The sequence below is a fragment of the Leopardus geoffroyi genome, chromosome D3, assembly GCF_018350155.1.
Source record: "Leopardus geoffroyi isolate Oge1 chromosome D3, O.geoffroyi_Oge1_pat1.0, whole genome shotgun sequence".
NCBI classification, from domain to species: Eukaryota; Metazoa; Chordata; class Mammalia; order Carnivora; family Felidae; genus Leopardus; species Leopardus geoffroyi.
Genome location: NC_059339.1, coordinates 31,039,851 through 31,059,842, shown reverse-complemented (window position 1 = coordinate 31,059,842; position 19,992 = coordinate 31,039,851). Strand labels below are relative to the sequence as shown.

Below are 19,992 nucleotides of genomic sequence, written 5' to 3'. Positions count from 1 at the left end.
TCAATATATTATCCCTTCAGTATAATGTGTAGATTCTGTGTGGATGTGCTTTGGGAAATGTGACTCAACCATAAAGATGGGGTTAACTTTCCTGGAGAGATTACACTGGGAGGAGCAGCTTCAGTTTTGTGAGACTTTCTTACCTCCCCTGGGTGGCAGGGCCATCTGGCAGGACCAGCAATCAGATGTTGGAGAGGTGACTGCACTCCTGGACCCGCCTGCCCAGGGCAAAGGGGCAGCGTGCAGCAGCCAGCTGGTGGTCTGCACACTGGGCTAGATTTTCGAGTTCCATGTGTGAATGGGGTCAGTTACAACACAGCCCCTCTAGAGGTCTTGTAGAGCCAACAGAATATGTTTTCCTAAGGCCCTACTCATTATAAAATTTGCAAAGACAAGGTTTGTCTGAGCACCATGCTTGGGCTGAACACCAGAGGCCTACTGGAAAGAGCCTCATGCCTGGGTCTCTCTTTCTTCAAATGTTATTCAACTGTTTGTGCTTGTGTGTGTGTGTGTGTGTGTGTGTCTGACAATGGTCTTGAGCAGCAGGCCTGGGGAAAAATAGTTTGTCTCTGGGAGGACCAGGTGCTTGCAAGAAGCGCTTGGTGACTGGTGGGTGTGTTGTTTAGAGAACTGGGTGACTGCACAGGGGATATGTCGCTAATATGCCTTCCCTTTCCATCGCAGCGGAGCTGGAGTTTGCCCAGATCATCATCATCGTCGTGGTGGTCACGGTGATGGTTGTGGTCATTGTCTGCCTACTGAATCACTACAAAGTCTCCACACGGTCCTTCATCAACCGCCCACATCCAAGCAGGAGGCAGGAGGACGGGCCACAACCGGTAAGTGTGGCCTGAGCCTTTCGGTGCTGCCTAGGCCTCTGTCTCGGGCTCCAAATAGGCTGGGTGCCAGTAAGAGCCCCAAAGCGGGACGGCCTCTTGAACCCACCTGCTATGGTCCGAAGCATTGAAAACTCTATGGAAGGTTCTGATACTTCAAGTAAAGCATGTGCGTCATGAGAATTCTGCTCAGTGAGTCCTCACAAACTAAAGACACCTGTGTAACCACTCAGAAAAGAGATAGGACCAGCCCCCAGGAACACACTCTGGCCGTACTCCTAGGCCTGCCCCCCCACAAGGTCACAACTACCTGCACAGCTGTCTGCACAGATTAGTCTTACCTGCTTCTGAACAATATGTTTAACAATAGAATCATACAGTAGGTGTTCTTTTGTGTTTGGCTTCTTTCACTAAATCACCCATGCTGTTACATGGAGACCTGTTTTGAAAACTGGCCCTGAGGTGTCCGGTGATCCTTAATGCATTTGTGCAGCACTACCTGCATCTGTAAGACATCACTTGTCTGAGATCAGCAGCATGGCAGGTGTGGGCAAGCTAGAAGTGGCGGGACAGCAGGGGCTCAGGGCCTCCTCAAGTGGATCGGGCTGGGCCGGGCTATGTAAGGGACTCACAGAACAGCCCACAATAAGGCTCTACAGGTTGTTCTTTTTACAGCTTCTGGCTACTCCTTGCCCTGAGTCACACTCCTCTGGAAAATAAAATACATATTCAGTTAAACCGGTGTGGGATCTGCGCTTAGGAGGCAAAAGGCCACTGGCACTTTTTATTCTGAGCTGCTTTTACAATCTGTGATTCTCGTGGCCTCCAGTGAAAGGCTTGGGAATGTGAGTTTAGACAATTACAAGTTCTTGGTTTTCTGGTAGGTAAAAATGATACTGGATACTCAGCCCCTCAGAGCATGTGTCAGGACCAGGGAGGTCTGGTAACTGGCCTAGGGAGGCCATCATGGGTTCTGGCAGGTATAGGAGAGTGGCTACTGGGCTCAGGGCCCCTGGACCCCTCAGGAGGGCAGGGTCATAGTTCATCAGGGCTGCAGAGTTGCTCAGTGACACATCTGCTCTGCTGTCCTCATGGGAGGAACTGAGGTTTGCTGGGCATTCTGTGTCTGAGGCAGGCAGGGAGAGAGGGAAGGGATGGGACTGCTGTGCACCACCCGTCAGACTCACAGAGATGAGACAGGATGCCATGGGGCTATGGGGAGCAGTCCTGAGAAAGAACCCCTTTCTCTCTCTTGCTTTCCCTTGTCCTCTGCTGTCCCCTTCCTTTGTCTCTCTGGGTCCCCAGTTGGGCCCACTAGCCTCCTCCGGCCCTATTAACATGGCTTTCCTCACAGCATGACAGTTTCCCTGTGGTCCTGGGCCCTTTGTCATCCCAGCAGTCTGGTACCTGAGGGGTCCAGACTCACTGAACGCTGGTGTCCTAATGCCTATAGATTCCCCACTGTTGTATAAGGACAGTTCAGTTACCTAAAGGAGAGAACTAACTCTTCCGAAGCTCTGAGCACAGAATATACACAACTCCCCTGAGTTTAAAGGGAGAGGACAGAGAGAAAATCATACTCACAGCAACAGTTTCAGAACTGCAAAAGGATGAGCCGTCACTGCTTTGCCTAAGCCTTAATGCAAAGACTGGAAATGCTGACTCCAGCCTTGGGGGAAAGAGGAAAACTATCCTTATTCATTGTCATCAATAGATAGCTCTCAAGTTTCTATGAAGCACCTGCCATGAATTTACCCAAGTTCCCTGCCTTAGGCTTTCTGTTCCAGTGCCTGAGGTATTTGGAGTCACTGCACACAGGGAACTCAGAATGCTTTTCTTATGCCTAGCCTGGGTCCCCACCCACCTCTGTCTTCCCCACATATTTGCTTTGCGGATCATCTTGCTTCTACCTGATTCACCTTGCTTGGTGAAGTGGCTCCTTCTTCCACTCCTCAGTACATATATGGCCATTCCTGCTGTCACTGCCCCCATCCATGTACCCTCAAATTGCCCATGGGCCTGCTCCTCAGACTGGGAGCTCCATGACCCAGTCAGGTGATGGGACAGGTACACACACAATTATACCCTTACCAGCAAAGAGGTTGCAGCAGGATGACAATTTTACAAAGGCAGAAAAGTGAAATTTTAAGTTTGTTTTAATCAGAATGTGTCTTCTGTTTCATTTGGGAATGGCTTTGAGTGGGGCGCCTGGGTGGCTCAGTTGGGCATCCAACCCTTGATTTGGGCTCAGGTCATGATCAGCATGGTTCATGGGATCAAGCCTTGCATTGGGCTCTATGCTGGCAGCATGGAGCCTGCTTGGGATTCTTTCTGTCTCTCCTTCTCTCTGCCTCTCTCCCACACTCACGTGCATGTGCACTCTCTTCTTTCAAAATAAATAAATAAACTTTTTTTTTTTTTTTAAAGGGAATGGGTTTGTGTCAAGGCCTCTTCCTGGGGCAGTGGCTCACCTGTGTCCACCCTGTTCCAGGACTTCTTGGGCAACAGTGCCTCCATTTCTTGACATTGAAAAGATAATTAAGTGATTTTTAGATGCCCCTTCAGGGCTATACAGCAAGTGAAGATAATCAGTATCTAGTGATTGTGTCTGCAGAGGTCTTTATCACACTCTGTGCCTGATTTTGTTAATAACGTCTGAAAGTTTTACCCCTGAGAGCTGGACCCTAGTTCTGAAATGCAGGCTGCACACAGCTTAGGGTTTAATTTCTTGTTACTACTATACTATTTTTTCTTTTCTTTGAGTGGCCCAGCACTGACTGGCTGCTGTTGCTTCTCAAAGCTTGGATTTTCCTCCTCAATAAAATGAGAATATGGATATTGCAAAACTTAGCTATGCACTGTGTTCTCCATTTCAAAAAAATTTTTTTTAACGTTTATTTATTTTTGAGACAGAGAGAGACAGAGCATGAATGTGTTTACCATTTCAAACTCAAGATGTATTTTAACACAGTGACCAGAGACCATTCAGGCCCAGTCTGTAGCTCCATATCATGACTAGGACTATTAGCCTAATGTATAGTCCAAAGAGAGAGGAGAGAGAGTGAGAAAAAAAACCTTACTTTTCTTCTGAACACAAATACAAATGTAGACAGCACTGTGGGCCACTTACACTCTTTCTCTCTACCCAGGAATGTGCCCCCAACCAGGCTTCTTGCCTCCTACTTGTCTACCTCTCCTCCCTAATGCCTTTATAAGGCATAAGGAAGAAATGCTGCTTCCCTTAGTACAGTACTGGGAGAGCAGTTGATTAATATACACTCATGGTTCCCAATTGGAGTGATTATGCCCCCTAGGGGACATTTGACAACATTGAGAGCCATTTTTGGTTGTCATAATTAGGGGATGCTACAGGGATGCTCTAAACATCCTGGAATGCACAGGGTAGCCCCCGCAACAAGGAACTATCTGACCCTAAATGTCAGTAGTGCCGAAATAGAGAACCTCTAATCTCACTAGTGTTGAATGCCATCCTTCCTAGAGGCACTTTGCTGTTCAAAGAGGTTGCCTATTAACATAAGTGGATCTCTCATGGCTGGCTCTGAGGTTTCAACAGAGAGAAGAGTACACTTCCCAGAGGCTTGGCAGAAAGTGTTGGGGGTCCCTTGCATGATCAGAGGGTCCTGGTTTGAGACTCTGCCTTGGGAACAGTTTCCCCTACCCATTTCTACTTTCCTTTGTTCATTCAGTCATTCACTGGACATGAACCAGACATTGAGCAAAATAATGAAGGAACAATGTGAGGTTTCCTTGCCCCTGACCCTCCCTGCTACCCTCAGCAGCATCCAGATGGCTAATTCTACTTGGCATTTTCTCAATCTTAATTGGGAGAGGCTAGGGGTCTCCAGTGGCCATTTGTATATATCAAGTGGCTGTTGGCTATAGGAGGAGTCTGGGATGGGGCGTGAGGACTCAGCATGAGAAAGGAAGGCTCTGCTCTTACTGACAGAGCTCATCGCTGACAGCCTCCTGGGTTCCCAGTGGCATTGTGCATATTTGTACTCCTTGGGGGAAAGGTGACTGGTGAAGATGGATGCCTTTGTGGTTACTGCTGTCTGTGTGGTTTCATGTCTGTCACTAGAACACCTGAGGGCTACTGAAGCACGTTTCCCGATGTCAGCGTCTAAATCCCACCTTCCCTGGAGCCTGAATGGTGGGGCTGCAGTGCCCTCTAGTTGGCAGCTTGTGGCTGTGGAATGCCCCTTCCAGCCTCACCTGCGTGAGCATCTCATGGTCTAAGCCTATCATTGCTGACATCCCCTCACTTCTGGGAGCCTTTTAGCCCCATTTGTTCTAAAACCATGTGAGGTCTCCATGAGCATGTTAGTAAAAGGTATATTTATTTATTTATTTATTTTTAAATATTTATTTATTTTTGGGAGAGAGAGACAGAGAGAGCAAGCTCGTGCAGGTGAGAGCAGGGAGAGACAAAGAGAGAGGAGAGAGAATCCCAAGCAGGTTCTGCGACATCAGCACAGAGCCCAACGTGGGGCTTGATCTCACAAACTGCAAGATCATGACCTGAGCCGAAATCAAGAGTCAGATGCTTAACTGACTGAATCACCCAGGTGCCCAAAAGGTATATTTATTTTAAACTTGTGAGAAGCGCTGTGCATCTAATTTATCAACTTCTATGTGATTTGGTTTAACACTTTGTTAAGTTTATTTTTATATATTTCTTCCAGAAGACTTGTTAGTCAAGGTTAAAAAATAAAGGACAATAGTTGGATTTTGTTTTCAAGGAAGAGGTTGCACATGTAGATGTTCTGATTTGACTGAGGAAATTTCACTGCCAAGATGTGCGCTGCCCCTCTGCTCACTGATGATTTGCCCTTCAACCAAAGGGAAAAGCAGAACTGAGGTTAATAAGATAGAATCTTAGCTGTGAATATTCCTAGTTCTCAGGGAGATTCTTCTGGAAAATGGTTGGTTGGAACAGTTGCCCCCTTGGGCCAAATGCCAGACTCACCCTGATTCTGGGAAGTTTGCTTTGTAAAGTCAAAGACACTTTCCTCCCTGACTCCACCACACACACCTTCTTCCTCATGCGACACCCCCTCTCAGCGTCTCTCCTGCCAGTTCCAAGTGTCTTTTGGAAGCACACACTTTCTGTACCAGGTCCCTCTGGCCAAGGAAGGAATGGATGGGAATCTGTATTGGCCCAGGCCGATCAGCCTTCATCACCACGGTGTCTCTGACACACCGTGCCAGGGGAGCCCAGGGACAGGGCAATACTGGCCATGAATTTGTTGGTAACAGTCATTTCTGGATAAAATTGGAAAATAGCAACCTAGGCTTAAATCAAGAAAAGTAAATGTTTATCTAATGGCAAAGAGCAGTGAATGGCTTTGTGACATAAATCTCTATGTATTCTTTCTGGGGTAGCCTCAGCTTATTTTTTAGAGCCTGGGTTTATGTGATTTCAGAGCTTTGATACTGTCTAGATCTCTTTTCATTACTTTAGACTGCCAAGTAATAGGAAGACAATAAGGGGGCATAAATATTCCAGACACAGCCCTGAAAGGTATTTGCTTACATCACTGGAGCCTCTCTTACCAGAGTTGGGTGGGCGTGGGGGCATGACCAGCCTTTTCTGACAGCCTGTAGCCCCACCCAGCAGGGCCACCTGAACCCACCTGGACAGCCCAGGGTGCAGTGGGAAGTGGGCGAGGTCAGAGTGGCCAGCCACTTACTGAGGAGCAGCAGAGGGACAGAACCTTTTTACTTACCTGTATGAACTGTATGAAATTGTAACGCTTCAGCCATTGGACCTATAAAAGCAGCAATTTCAATTAAGAAATTCATGGAAGGAGTCATGTCAAGCATTTCTTCCTTAGGAACTGCTGCAGGGATTAAATCACTTAGGAAAATACAGGTGCCTCAGCCTCCCTTTGGAGACAGAGCAGCGCCAAGCCAGTGCTCAGCACAGTCTGTGCTGCACCAGCTCCAGGGGGAGATGCAGGTGGGATGCTGGGAAGGAGGCCGCTTGTTTTGTCCCCTGGCGTTTGGAAGGAGGACATGACTGCAGTGACCAGTACAGAAGCTGGAGTTCTTCTGATCCAAAGTGTCCCAGTATAGAGGAAGTCCACACCCAGAGACTCTCCCTACAGCTGTTGCAGACTCGGCTTAAGATGTGGCCAGTGTGTATGGTTTGCCCCACAGGGTGTCTTGACAAAACTTGATTGACAGTAACTATTGGGAGATTTCACATAAAAACTGGAATTTACATTTTCTCTTGAAAAGTCTGCATATCAGGCCTCTATTCCTGCCTCTGGCACTCTCTAAGATGGGACCACAAAGCAGTTGCCAGGCTGAACGGGTTGGTGCTCACCTTTTGACTACGGTTCCATCTCTCTTGGGGGAACCCCCAGTTGTGGGTGGGGTGCCATTGCTACTTATTGCTTTGCACAGTGGTGGTTGTTTTTTAGAGAAAATATATCCTGCACTTATGTCTTTATCACAAGGGTGAAAACAAAGATAGACTAAGAGGCCCACTGGTTTCCAGAGAAATGGGAGGGAACTTCCTTGTGGAAGTAAAGATCATTCCTGAAAGATTAGACATTCAACCAAGTATGTCTGGGCCAGCAGAGTCCAGTGTCTCCTTTGCCCAGCTGGATGTGTTTGTTCTGGACCTTGCAGTTCAGTCCAGGCCCCAGAGCAAGGCAGTCTTCTCTGTGGCTGGTGTCTGTGGCCAAGAGAGTAGAGGTGACTGTGGGCTCCTCTTGTTGGCCTTGGGAGCAGGGGTGGCTTGAGAATGGGCAGTTCTGGACACCCCTAGAAGCAGCTCGGGAATCCACTGCAGTGGCCCAGAACTCACCATGCTTGAAAAGCCCACAGGCTGTGTCCTGGGCCCAGTGAAGGGTGCAGGGAGTCAGGGGAGTCACCACACACACAGTTCATTCCCACAGTGACTAAAGAGCTAGACTGCTGTGTACCTGCCTTTTCTCATTTCTACTTAGGTTTAGAAAAGCGTTTAGAAAAACATTTCTAAAATGATAGAAATGAACTATTTTCAGTAAGGTGCGAAAAAAAAAAGAACTAAAGGGCTTGATGAGGCAGTTATAATAGGCATGTCTCTGACACTCCAGACTACAGAAAAGAGAGCCCCTCTGGCTTTATTTAGCATCAGATTGAGATGAAAGATGGCAGGGGATAGTTTCTCTGTGGGTGAGGGAGATTCTTGCTGCACTGTAAGACCGGGGGTATTTGTTGTCAACTTTGTCCCATAACAATTCTCCATTATTTCATGAGCCACTGAAACTACATTTCCTGATGTCACAGGGACTGCAAGAGGTAGGTGAGCACCTACTATAAACTCCAAGCACAGATTTCCTCTTGGCAGTCAAGCCGTTTTCTCCCTGAATAAGTGAGGATGCAGTCAAGCCACCAGACTGGTCATTTAAAAGGCTTTACCCTTTGGTGTATCTGATTGAAGCATTGGAAGATAGATAATTTTAACAGCTTCAGAGTGAGAATGTCTCCCTTCAAGTAAGAGAAACAGGAGGCCAAGTTGCTAGCAAAAATTGGATCAGGTTGCTGGGCCACAGCTGTTAATATAGCAGATTCTCATCTGAACAAAAGTAGAAAGACCTTTTCAGTGGCCAAGATTTGTCTTTGCAGCAATGCGAGTAGCACAGATTGTCCCTCCACTGTTGTTGCCAGTGCTCGGAACAGTTTTGGAATTACCCTCAGAGCTTGCAGGTCATTTTTTGGAAATTTTTCAAAGGAAAAATATTTTTTAGTGTCTTGATGGCAAATCTTCCTTTTTCTTATTTGTTCACTGAGGATGGATTTGATTTTTGGTATCAGCCAAACTCCATTTGGAGTTAAATCTTACAAATGATGAGACTGATCAGACTAACTGATACAATTTTGGTGCAAAACCAAATGTGGCTCAATTAGTAAGACTGATGTTTTCTGAGCTACAAACTGATGCTGTAGAGAAAGGTCAGGAAGGACCCACAGAAAACGAATGGCTTCCTCTGGAGAGGATCTGGGATTGCAGGAGGTGGGCAAAGAGAGCCTGGTTTGTGTGTTAAAAGTTTTGTGGTTAGGGGGCTCCTGGGTGGCTCAGTTGGTTAAGCTTCTGACTTTGGCTCAGGTCATGATTTCGTGATTTGTCAGTTCGAGCCCTGCTTCGGGCTCTTTGCTGATAGCTGGGAGCCTACTTCTGTGTCTCCCTCTCTCTCTGCCCCTCCCCCGTTCATGTTCTGTCTCTCTCTCTAAAAAAAATAAAATAAAATAAAAACTTTTATGGTAAGGATGTATTTGTGTATTACTTTTGGAATTAAAAAACATTCTCTGCTCACGTAAACTGATGCTGAAGACAACTGCAATAATGTTCTGAGCATCTATAGACTATTAAGGTAACTGATTTGAGCTGGTTTGTGCTGTGACAAAAAGCATGCTAAAATCAGATTTTTAAGTAAAATTGATGAAAATTTTAAGAAACAAATTTTAGTCATGTTTTAGATAGACAATATAGCTTAATAATCTAATGATAAAGGTTGTTTGTTCATACTTAGTCCTTAGAAATTGGTGTAAATTGTTCTGGGGAAAGAAGAGTTCTCTAAATCATTCTAATTCTGTGGCCTTTGTTGAGGATGCTCCCCGGAGCTGTCAAAAGACACCAAGGGAAGTAGCTGGGTTCTGGCTCTGTATCAATCCCCTACCAGCTCTATGACCTTGGGAAAAGCGTTTGCCCTGTTTCTAGTCTTACTCTCACAAAAGAGGAGGTGATTCAGCCGACGCTGAATAGCATGCAGTTCCACATTTCTCTGTTGCCCTGAGTTTTCTAATTCCCAGGCTGGTTTCTCTCCAGGTCTAATTGCTCATTCTCCCCCAGCACCAAGCCCAGGAGAGGGACCTGTGTGGCTCCTTTTCTGCTTGCTCAGGACTATAGATCTCCCTGATCCATTTTATTGTTCTGGAAATATAAAGGATTCCCTTTTCTTCCCAACAGATCTTCCTGGATGAATTGTGTTTCTCTTAAGGGATGTGCCCTAGATTGAGCAGTTGGGAAGGACATTTTAAGTCTTGAAAATAAGTCTGATGGTGGATTCCCAAGGAGGAATAATGGGGGAAGTCCTGGGGAGAATAGTTATTGATACCCAGAGGTATCACCTTTGCATCTAAGCTGTTACTGCCATCTAGAGTGGAAAGACAGTAATACTAAAGTATTTGGATGGTGGAGAGGCTGTGTGAGGAAAAGGAAGAAATGAGAGAAAATGTATTTTTCCAGATGGTAAAGGTGTTGCTGAATATCCAAAGATGAGTTTTACCTGTGCTTTGAAGTTCTCACCCTGGGACAAGGAGAAAATATATTTCCAAATATTTGAGGGCATACAATACTTTTCATTCACTGAGCCCTTCGGTACAAGACAATATCCAGCAATGGCCTTGCTTTACCACAAACTGGCTGTCACCTCCAGTGAACAGTATAAATCTAAATCATATCTAAAATGAGGGATGACTGGCTTAGATCAGAGGCCTTCAGATGGTTTGTAACCCCGAAGAACAATAAGAAACACATTTTATATCATAATCCACGATACACAACTAAGGCAGAAATTTTGCAAAACAATACTTACAACGTACTCAGGCATTATCTATTCTGTTTCAGTTTTTTGGAATACTGGTTGTGACCCACTTAAATTGATTTTCCAGTTCTCTAAGAGGCTGCAACTCACAGTTTGAAAAACACTTTTTAAAAGGTATTTCCAGTTTCACAGAGAGCTTATTGTTTCCAGTCCCTAAATCTGATTCCTGTTGTCCTCTGTATGTGGTTAAGGAAAGTTTAGCTGAAAGCATAAAACTAAGAAGGTTCATAAGGTCATAGGAGTGGCCTTACACATGGATGCAAGGCAGCAGGCTTTAGCTGCAGCTCACAGCAGAAGCCCCAGTAAGTCATGGTCACATCTTTCTCTTTTAATGCTATAAATGTTGTATCTTTTGGATGGAAAAAGATCCAAAAGATAAAGAAATGAAAAAGATTATAAAAGAGTACTATGAATAAGTTGAAATGGACAGATTCCTAGAAACATACCCTACTAAGATTGACTCATGAAGAAATAGAAAATCTGAATAGATCTGTAACTAGTAAGGAGGTTGAGTCAATATTCAAAACCTCACAACAAAGAAAATAACCTGGAACAGATGCCTTCATTGTTAATTCTACCACACATTTAAAGAAGAATTAATCCAATTTTTCTCAAACTCTTCCAAAATATTTGAATAGGAGAGAACACTTTCTCACTGACTCTGTGAAGCCAGCATTTCCCTCAAGCCAAAGACCCAACAGTAAGAGAAAACCATAAACCTATATCCTTTATGAATATTGATACAAAAATCTTCAACAAAATACTAACAAACTGAGTTCGGTAGAATGCTAAAAGGATTATACACTATGACCAAATGAGGTTTATTTCTCTAATGCGAGGATGGTTCCACATATGAAAATCAATCAATCTACTGTTCATTAATAGAATGAAGGGGAAAAACTACATGATCATCCCATTGACGGAGAGAAAGTCTTTAAAAGTATTCAACACTTTTTCATGATTACAAATACTCAACAAACTAGAACACAAACAAACTATTTCAACATAATAAATGCCATTTTTTGAAAAGCCCACAGCTAACATACTTAATGGTAAAGGAACAAAAACTTTTCCTCTAAGATCAGGAACAAGACAAAATGCATGCTCTCACCGTTTCTATTTCAATATTGTATTTATTGGAAGTTTTAGCCAGAAAAACTCAACAGAAGAAGAGATAAAAGACATTCCAGTTAGAAAGGAAAAATTAAAATTGTCTCTGTTCAGAGATATCATGATTTTATATATAGAAAAACATAAAGATTCCAACAAACAAAAACCTGCTATAACTAATAAACAAATTGAGCAAAGTTGCAGGATACAAAAATCAATATGGAAAAATCAGTTGCTACTTGACACTAACAATGAACAATCTGGAAAGGAAATTAAGAAATCAATTCCATTAAAAGTAGCATCAAGGGGCGCCTGGGTGGCTCAGTCGGTTAAGCGTCCGACTTCAGCTCAGGTCACGATCTCACGGTCCGTGAGTTCGAGCCCCGCGTCGGGCTCTGGGCTGATGATGGCCCAGAGCCTGGAGCCTGCTTCCGATTCTGTGTCTCCCTCTCTCTCTGACCCTCCCCCGTTCATGCTCTGTCTCTCTCTGTCTCAAAAATAAATAAACGTTAAAAAAAAAATTAAAAAAAAAGTAGCATCAAAAAGAATAACATACTTAGGAATAAACCTAACTAAGGAGGTGAAAGATTTGTACACTGAAAACTATACAACATTGCTGAAAGAATTTAGACACAAATGGAAAGACATCTTGTGTTCATGGATTGGAAGACTTGATATTTTTTAAATGTCAGTACTACCCAAAGCAATCTACAGATTCAGTGCAGTTCCTATCAATAATGTTTTTTTGCAGAAAAAAAAAGTCCATCCTAAAATTCATATTCTATCTCAGGGGAGGTAGCTACACCACCCCCCCAACCATAGCCAAAATGATATTGAGAAAGAATAACAAAGTTGGAAGTCTCACACTTCTTGGTTTCAAAACTTATTACACAGCTAGAGTAAAACAAACAAACAAACAAAAAACAATGTGGTACTGGCATAAAGACAGATTTATAGACCAATGGAATAGAATAGAGAGCCCAGAAATAAACTCTCCCATATATGGTCAAGTGATTTTTGACAAGGGTGCCAAGACCATATTTAAGGAAAAAGGACAGTCTTTTAAAAAATGGTGTTGGAGGGGCACCTGAGTGGCTCAGTTGGTTGAGCGTCTGACTTCGGCTCAGGTGATCTTGCAGTCAGTGAGTTCGAGCCCCACATCGGGCTCTGTGCTGACAGCTCAGAGCCTGGAGCCTGCTTTGAGTTCTGTGTCTCCCTCTCTCTCTGCCCCTCCCCCATTTGTGCTCTGTCTCTCTCTGTCTCTCAAAAATAAATAATTGTAAAAAAAAATTTTTTTTAATGGTGCTGGAAAAACTGGGTGTCCACATTCAAAATAATGACATTGAATACTTACCATCTTATACCATATACAAAAAATTATCTCAGAATGTTCCAAAAACCTAAATGTAAGACCTAAAGCCATGAAACTCTTAAAGAAAACAAGGGAAGGGGTGCCTGGGTGGCTCAGTCGGTTAAGCATCCGACTTCAGCTCAGGTCATGATCTCACAGCTTGTGGGTTTGAGCACCGCGTTGGGCTTTATGCTGACAGCTCAGAGCCTGGAGCCTGCTTTGGATTGTGTCTCCCTTTCTCTCTCTGCCCCTCCCCTGCTCGCTTGCTCTCTCTCTCTCTCTCTCTCTCTCTCTCAAAAATAACAAATAAACATTTTTTAAAAAGTTTAAAAAAAAGAAAAGGGAAAATTTTCATAAAACTGGGCTTGGCAATGATTTCTTGGATATGACACCAAAAACACAGGCAACAACAACAACAAAAAAAAATAGATAAATTAGAATTCAAAAATTTAGAAGTTGTTCATCAAAGGAAGTTGTTCACTGCCCAGAGAGGGAAAGGCAAGTCACAGAATGAGAAAAAAATATTTGCAAATCATATAGTATCAAGAATATATAGGGGCACCTGGGTGGCTCAGTCAGTTGAGTGTCTGACTTCGGCTCAGGTCATGACCTCACAGTTTGTGAGTTCAAGCCCTGGATCAGGCCCTGTGCTGACAGCTCAAAGCCTGGAGCCTGCTTCCAATTCTGTGTCTGCCCCTCCTCTGCTCATGCTCTCAAAAATAAATAAACATTAAAAAATTAAAAAAAAAAAGAATATATAAAGAACTCCTACAATTCAACAATAAAATAATAGACAACCCAATTTAAAAATAGGCAAAGGACTTGAATAGACATTTCTTCAGCGAAGATATCCAACAAGCACACTGAGAAGAGCTCAATATCACTAATTGTGATGATAATTTTATGTGTCAACTTGACTGGGCTAAGCAATGCCAAAATAACTAATAGAACATTACGTTTGGATGTGTCTGTGAGAGTAATTCTGGAAGAGATGAACATTTGACTCAGTTGACTGAGAAAAGAAAATCTGTCCTCCCCAGTGTGAGCAGGCATCATCCAATCCCTGGTGGGCTCGAATAGAACAAAAAGGTGGAGGAAGGGTAATTTTTCTCTCTTTCTTATTGAGCTGGGGGTTACATCTTCTGCCCTTAGACATCAGAGCTCCTGGTTCTTGGGCCTTTGGACTCTAAAACTTAACACTTGTGGCCCCCTGGCTTCTCAGAGCACCAGACTCAGACCAAACTATACTACTAGCTTTCCTTGTTCTCCATCTTGCACATGGAAGATTGTGGGATTTCTCTGTCTCTAAAACCACATAAACCAATTCCTATAATAAATATCCTCCTTTATGTGTGTATATTTATAATGATGTTTCCTACTGGTTTTGTTTCTCTGGAAAGCCTCAAGTTAATACAATAATTATACACAAATCAAAACCAAAAGAAGGCACTACATCACACCCATTGGGAAGGTTGTTATCAAAAACAACCCAGAAAATAACAAGTGTTGGTGAAGATGTGAAGAAATCGGAATGCTGTACACTGCTGCTGAGAAAGTAAAATGGTACTGCTGCTAGTAAAACAGTATGGTGGTTCTTCAAAAAATTAACCCAATACCATGTGATCCAGCAATTCCACTTGTGGTCAAATACCCAAAATAATTAAAAGCAAAGATTCAAAGAGATATTTGTACACCCCTGTTTATAGCAGCATTATTGACAATAGTCAAAAGGTAGAGACAGCCAAAATATCCATCAGTGGATGAATGGAGAAACAAAATATGACACATATCAACAATGGAAATTAGTTAGGTTTAAAAAGGAATGAAATGTGGACACATGCTACTACATAGATGAACCTTAAACATATTATGCTAAGTGAAAAAAAGGACACAATATTGTATCTGTCCACAAAAGAACAAAAGCAGGATTCCAGTTATGTGAGGTACTGAGAATAGTCAACTTCATAGAGACAGAGAGTAGAATGGTGGTTGCCAGGGGGTCAGGGAGAAAGGAATGGGAAGCTGGTGTTTAATGAGGACAGCATTTCAGTTTGAGAAGATGAAAAGTTTCTGGAGCTGGATGGTTGTGATAGTTGCACAACAATGAGAATGTACTTCATGCCATAGAACTGCATACTTTTAAATTATGAAGGAAGTAAATTTTATGTTATATATAAAAGAAGACAAGTTGGTCTTGATTTCTGACTCACCACCCATCCCCTAAAATATATCAAATGGTCAGATTTAAAGGGAAAAAATACAGTCATTGTGTTCCAGATCTGCAAATAACACATCTTGATCTTTTGCATCATAAAGACAATCTTTGGAAGATAGGTGATTATTTTTTATCTTTAATGCAGGTGTTTTAGTGTCAAGCAGATTCAACTTAACAGGAAATTTTTCTGTCAGTATGGCTATTCATTCACCAGTGGGAAGGAGGAAAACACAAAGCAAACTTCTCAAGTATAAAGGAGTCTAAAGGGTGCCTGGGTGGCTCAGTTGGTTGAGAGTCTGCCTCTTGATCTCAGCTCAGGTCTTGATCTCAGGGTCGTGAGTTCAAGCCCTGCGTTGAGCTCCATACTGAGCATGGAACCTACTTACAGAAAATAATAATAAAATAAAAGAGTCTGAAAATACATGTCTTCAAGCCTGCAAGATTTAGGGCTGTCCTATGTCCCTTTTCCATACAGTGTATATTCAGAAGCCCCCCCCCCCCTTAATGACCAGCTAGTCACCCAGGGTGGTCCAGGGGGTTCTGGTTACTTTTTGTGGATCTAGGCTGAGGGGCACTGTCATGAGTGGACGCCTCTCCCTTGGCATGTTTCCACCATCCAAGCTCTGCCCACAGCCTTGCAGATGCAGAACAAAAATGTCACCCTACTCAGAGATGATCAAACATGAGTGAGTGCAACAAATAGCAATGTACTCATTCACAGTAAAGATTCATTATAGCAAATAAAAGAAGATCCAAGAGAAAATAAGAGCTTATGACCAGCTCTCATTCTTTCTGTGTACTGCCTCCCTGCCTTCACCTCATGACACCAGAAGGAGCAGTGTGCGGCAGAGGCAGCCTCTGCTGACGGCTGTACTCATGGTGGTTCCCTCAGAGGGCAGCTGATGCCAGCTGACCTAACGATTGAAGAGCACAGAGAGTCATCGTGCAGCTGTGGGCCTTTGTTCTGTGCAGCACCTGGGGTTTTGCTGAAACCCAGTGGTGGGAAGTTGTGAGGAACAACTTTCTGTGAGGGGTCTCATGGGTGATGCTGCTTTTAGGAATCAGCTTCTGACCTTATGAGAAAGGTTCTGAAGAAATGTGAGATAAACGCAGTTTTGCCTAAGCCTGTCTCATGTGTCCAGCCTTTCCATTCAAAATGCCACCTTTGGTGACAGAGGGTAGCTACGCCTGTGGTGAGCAGAGCCTAATGTACAGAGATGTTGATGTACATGAGATGTACATACCCCTATGCTGTATACCTGAAACTAATGTGAAATTGTGTGACAGCTATGCTCAAAAAATTATTTTTGAAAAATACAAAATGCCACCTTTGGAATAATCTTGTTAATAAACAAATATGGAAATTTCAATGAACTCATTATTTTATTTTATTTTTTTTTTAATTTTTTTTTTCAACGTTTATTTATTTTTGGGACAGAGAGAGACAGAGCATGAACGGGGGAGGGGCAGAGAGAGAGGGAGACACAGAATCGGAAACAGGTTCCAGGCTCTGAGCCATCAGCTCAGAGCCCGACGCGGGGCTCGAACTCACGGACCGAGAGATCGTGACCTGGCTGAAGTCGGACGCTTAACCGACTGCGCCACCCAGGCGCCCCATTGAACTCATTATTTTAAAAGAGATAACTGAAAATTATCCTCACTTCAGTTGTGTGTAACAGCAAGTAGCCAATACCTGTGATGTTAAGAGCTACCATTTACTGAAAACTTACATGCAAGGCATAGAACTAAAGAATTTACATATATTGTTATATTTGAGCCTCACAACAACCTCCTTTTACAAATTGGAGACACTAAATAAGCTTACCTGAAGTCACATATTGAAGAGGGGCAGGGTCAGGATTCTGGCCTAGGGCTTTCCCAGCTCGGAGTTCACTTGCCCTCACAGGTCCACATCTCTGTTGATAGCTATGTTATCCATCTGGGTAATATTAAGTTGTCATCAGATAATCGGTCATTACCTTTCTTGTTACAGTGCCTTTGTTCTAGGAAGATAACTAGATGTAACATACATGCAAGACACCACACACACACACACAGAGGGACCCAAGGCTCACTTCCTTCACCCCCAAGACTGGATGCCCTTCTTGTAAGCTTCCTGGAGCAAGTGTGACAGTCTCCCATGTGTTGTCCTGCTCAGTTTTAATGTGTGTTACAACTGGTACTGATAATAGATGCAACATGAGTGATTTGAGGGTAATATACCTTAAAAAAATTAACTAGAATTGATTCAAAGTGATCCTTGAATATCACATTAGGTCACATTCCAGAATGCTTTCTTGAGTGGAACAAAGGGGTGAGAGTGACAGCTTAACCTTGGGGGTTGTACAGACAAAACAGGTTGGGGAAACAATCCCAACCTCCATACCATGGGGAAGTGTGGCATAGTGCCTGTTGAGTTATGCACATCATCTCATGTGTTGGGAACAAAACCCCTTGTCAGGAAGTATTTGGTAGATGTATGATGAAGTAATGAATAAATACTTCCCTTCCTTTTGGTGGGTATTCTAACAAGGAAACAGCTGTAATGGAAGGAATGTGTTTAAGCCTGTATAAAAATATTAGCAAAATTTTATTCCTATTGCTCAAATTTCTATGAACTATTTTAAGAATTATCTTATTTGACAGCTTATTCCAAGTATAACACCATGTAAAGATACAAGCATTGGCCAAGAACATTAGAGCCTTCATTGTTGAGATAAACATTGGTTCCATAATGAAGATCCAGAAATACTGCCATTTGAGCAGATGCCAACTGTATGATGAGCTCCTTCTCCCTGAAAATGTCACGACTAGTGTTTTGGAGATGAAGAAACAGAGCAGTCTAGACAAGAGGGCCCATATCTTTGAGTTCAATTGGCCATAGCTATCTGAAAAGATAGTACAGGGCCCTTGGAAGACACTGGTCTGGGGTCAGATCATAGTCCAAGAACTTCACCTCACCCTCGGGGCAAGAATCAGCAAGGCCAACAGTGTGAGAGTTAGTGCTACTGAGGACAGTCTGGCGATGGCCAGCATGAGACAGCCCGGAGGGGAGTGGCCAGAGCAACTTAATGGCATGAGGTCTGAGTGAGGCAAGTTGCTAACCATTAGGTCGGCTGAGATCCAGTGGGATCCAGTCTTTCTAGAATCCTGGCCATCTTCTGGGTCTGGATTCTCCAGGTACCAGCACAGAACTGGAAGCTTTCTGGGCTGTTGATCCTAACCATTTCTACCATAATAGCATCTTGTAGATCTCATAGTTTTAGTGATCTCCTGTACACCATGTGGGTCAAAGGCCTGAAAAATACGTGTCCCGTAAAAGTGAATAATTGTGGGGGCAGGGAGTTGTTAGTGAATAAATAAGTCGTGTGATTATTAAAATATTAATGATGGCAACGAGGGGGGTGGACTGGGGGCCAGGGGCACGGTAAGTGCTGATAACCTCCTCAGCAGAGGAATGTGAGGTTTGGGGAGGAGCTTATGAGCTCCACTTCAGACAGATCAGTGCTGGCATTCTGTGGGTATCCAGGAGACGCCCACAGTGGGGCTGGGGAGGGAGGGAGTGGCCCAGAGAGACTGCTAGAGGAGAGGGGCCCCAGGCGGGGCTCTGAGGAACTCCCAACATTTTACCAAATGCAGAGCTGGAGGCACCCCCAGGGATCAAGCAGTGTGGCCATAGAGGTCAGGTGCCGCAGGAAGGGAGGATGTCCCTGAAGTTAGCAAGAGAGGCCCCAGTGCTGCTAGGAGGCCCGGGGACAGGAAACCACAAAGCGCCAAGTCAAATTGGTGACAAGGAGGCAGGTGTGAATTTGGTGAACAGAAGTTTGAGTGTGCGCAAGGTTTGGTCTCTTCTGGGCAGTTTCCCAGTTTTGCTCATTTTTAGGCAAATGAAGCCATTGAGGATGGCTATTTCCATTTTCAGAAAATGTGCAAGCCCCTACTTCTGGATCATGTGCCTCCCGTTTCACATGGTGCCGTGGTTCTGGCCCTTATGCTGCGCACTGTGCTCTAATCTGCTGCTTTCGCTGTCGCGTGGTGCCAGTTCTCAGGATCGGGGCGGGGACCAGTGCACAGGAGCAGGACTGGCACTGAGCTCATCTAAAGGACAGGAAAAGGAGCTAGGGCAGAATTACGAGTTGTAGAAATTATCTCCGAGGATTACTTTTTATGCTGGTTTCAATATGAGAGTGACCACAACCACCCAAAGCCATACTGATTGTTTTGCTTCGATCCAGAGGAACCTGTGCTCTGAAGTGCAGTGCAAGCTGCCTGCGCCTGGGTGTGTCTCAGCTACGTTATTAGATTCGACTTGGGGTTGTCACCTGTCGTCATGCCAGAGCCATAATGGTCCATTACATAATTTTATCGTCAGACCCTAAGCCCCAACTTCCTCTAAACACAGCTGGGCCTGATCATATTTTTGCCACTGATTCCATGATGTCCTGCGGGTATCTTAGGAACAGGTTGTATGTACTGGACAAACACACGTTTAGCTGCGAAGGGAGTGTTTGAATTAGAATTCAGGCCTACAAAAGGGAGTTAGAGAGGGTTGGCCTTTGCATCTGAAGACTTAGAGATGTTTTACCTCACAGGTCTACATGTGGGCATTTTTAAGACTTCAGGAGGCTCAGTGATGGCACAGGGTCTTAAATGCATATTCCTAGGAATCCAGAAGTATAGGCATCTCCCTCCTCTACCCTCACTGCCAAGCCAAGTGTTCTTATTCTCTTTATTACAGTAATAGGCCTTAAGCTAATAAATAGCCCAGGAGACACTTGCTAATAGCCAACAATTTGGGTTCAAAAGGGATAATATATCAAAATGCCTTCTAAACAAGTCTGTGGTGTTAGAAATAACCCTTAA

The 19,992-nt window shown here is 43.9% G+C and overlaps 1 protein-coding gene across 16 annotated transcripts in view; it reads left to right on the top strand.

The window, feature by feature from the left end:
• LDLRAD4 (low density lipoprotein receptor class A domain containing 4) overlaps positions 1–19,992 on the top strand; it is a 441,951-nt gene that overhangs the window by 411,912 nt on the left and 10,047 nt on the right. For all 16 annotated transcript variants that reach the window (XM_045457534.1, XM_045457543.1, XM_045457540.1 and 13 more), the window contains one exon: positions 685–839. In XM_045457534.1, the coding sequence (XP_045313490.1) occupies positions 685–839 (155 nt within the window). The remainder of the gene's footprint in view (positions 1–684; positions 840–19,992) is intronic.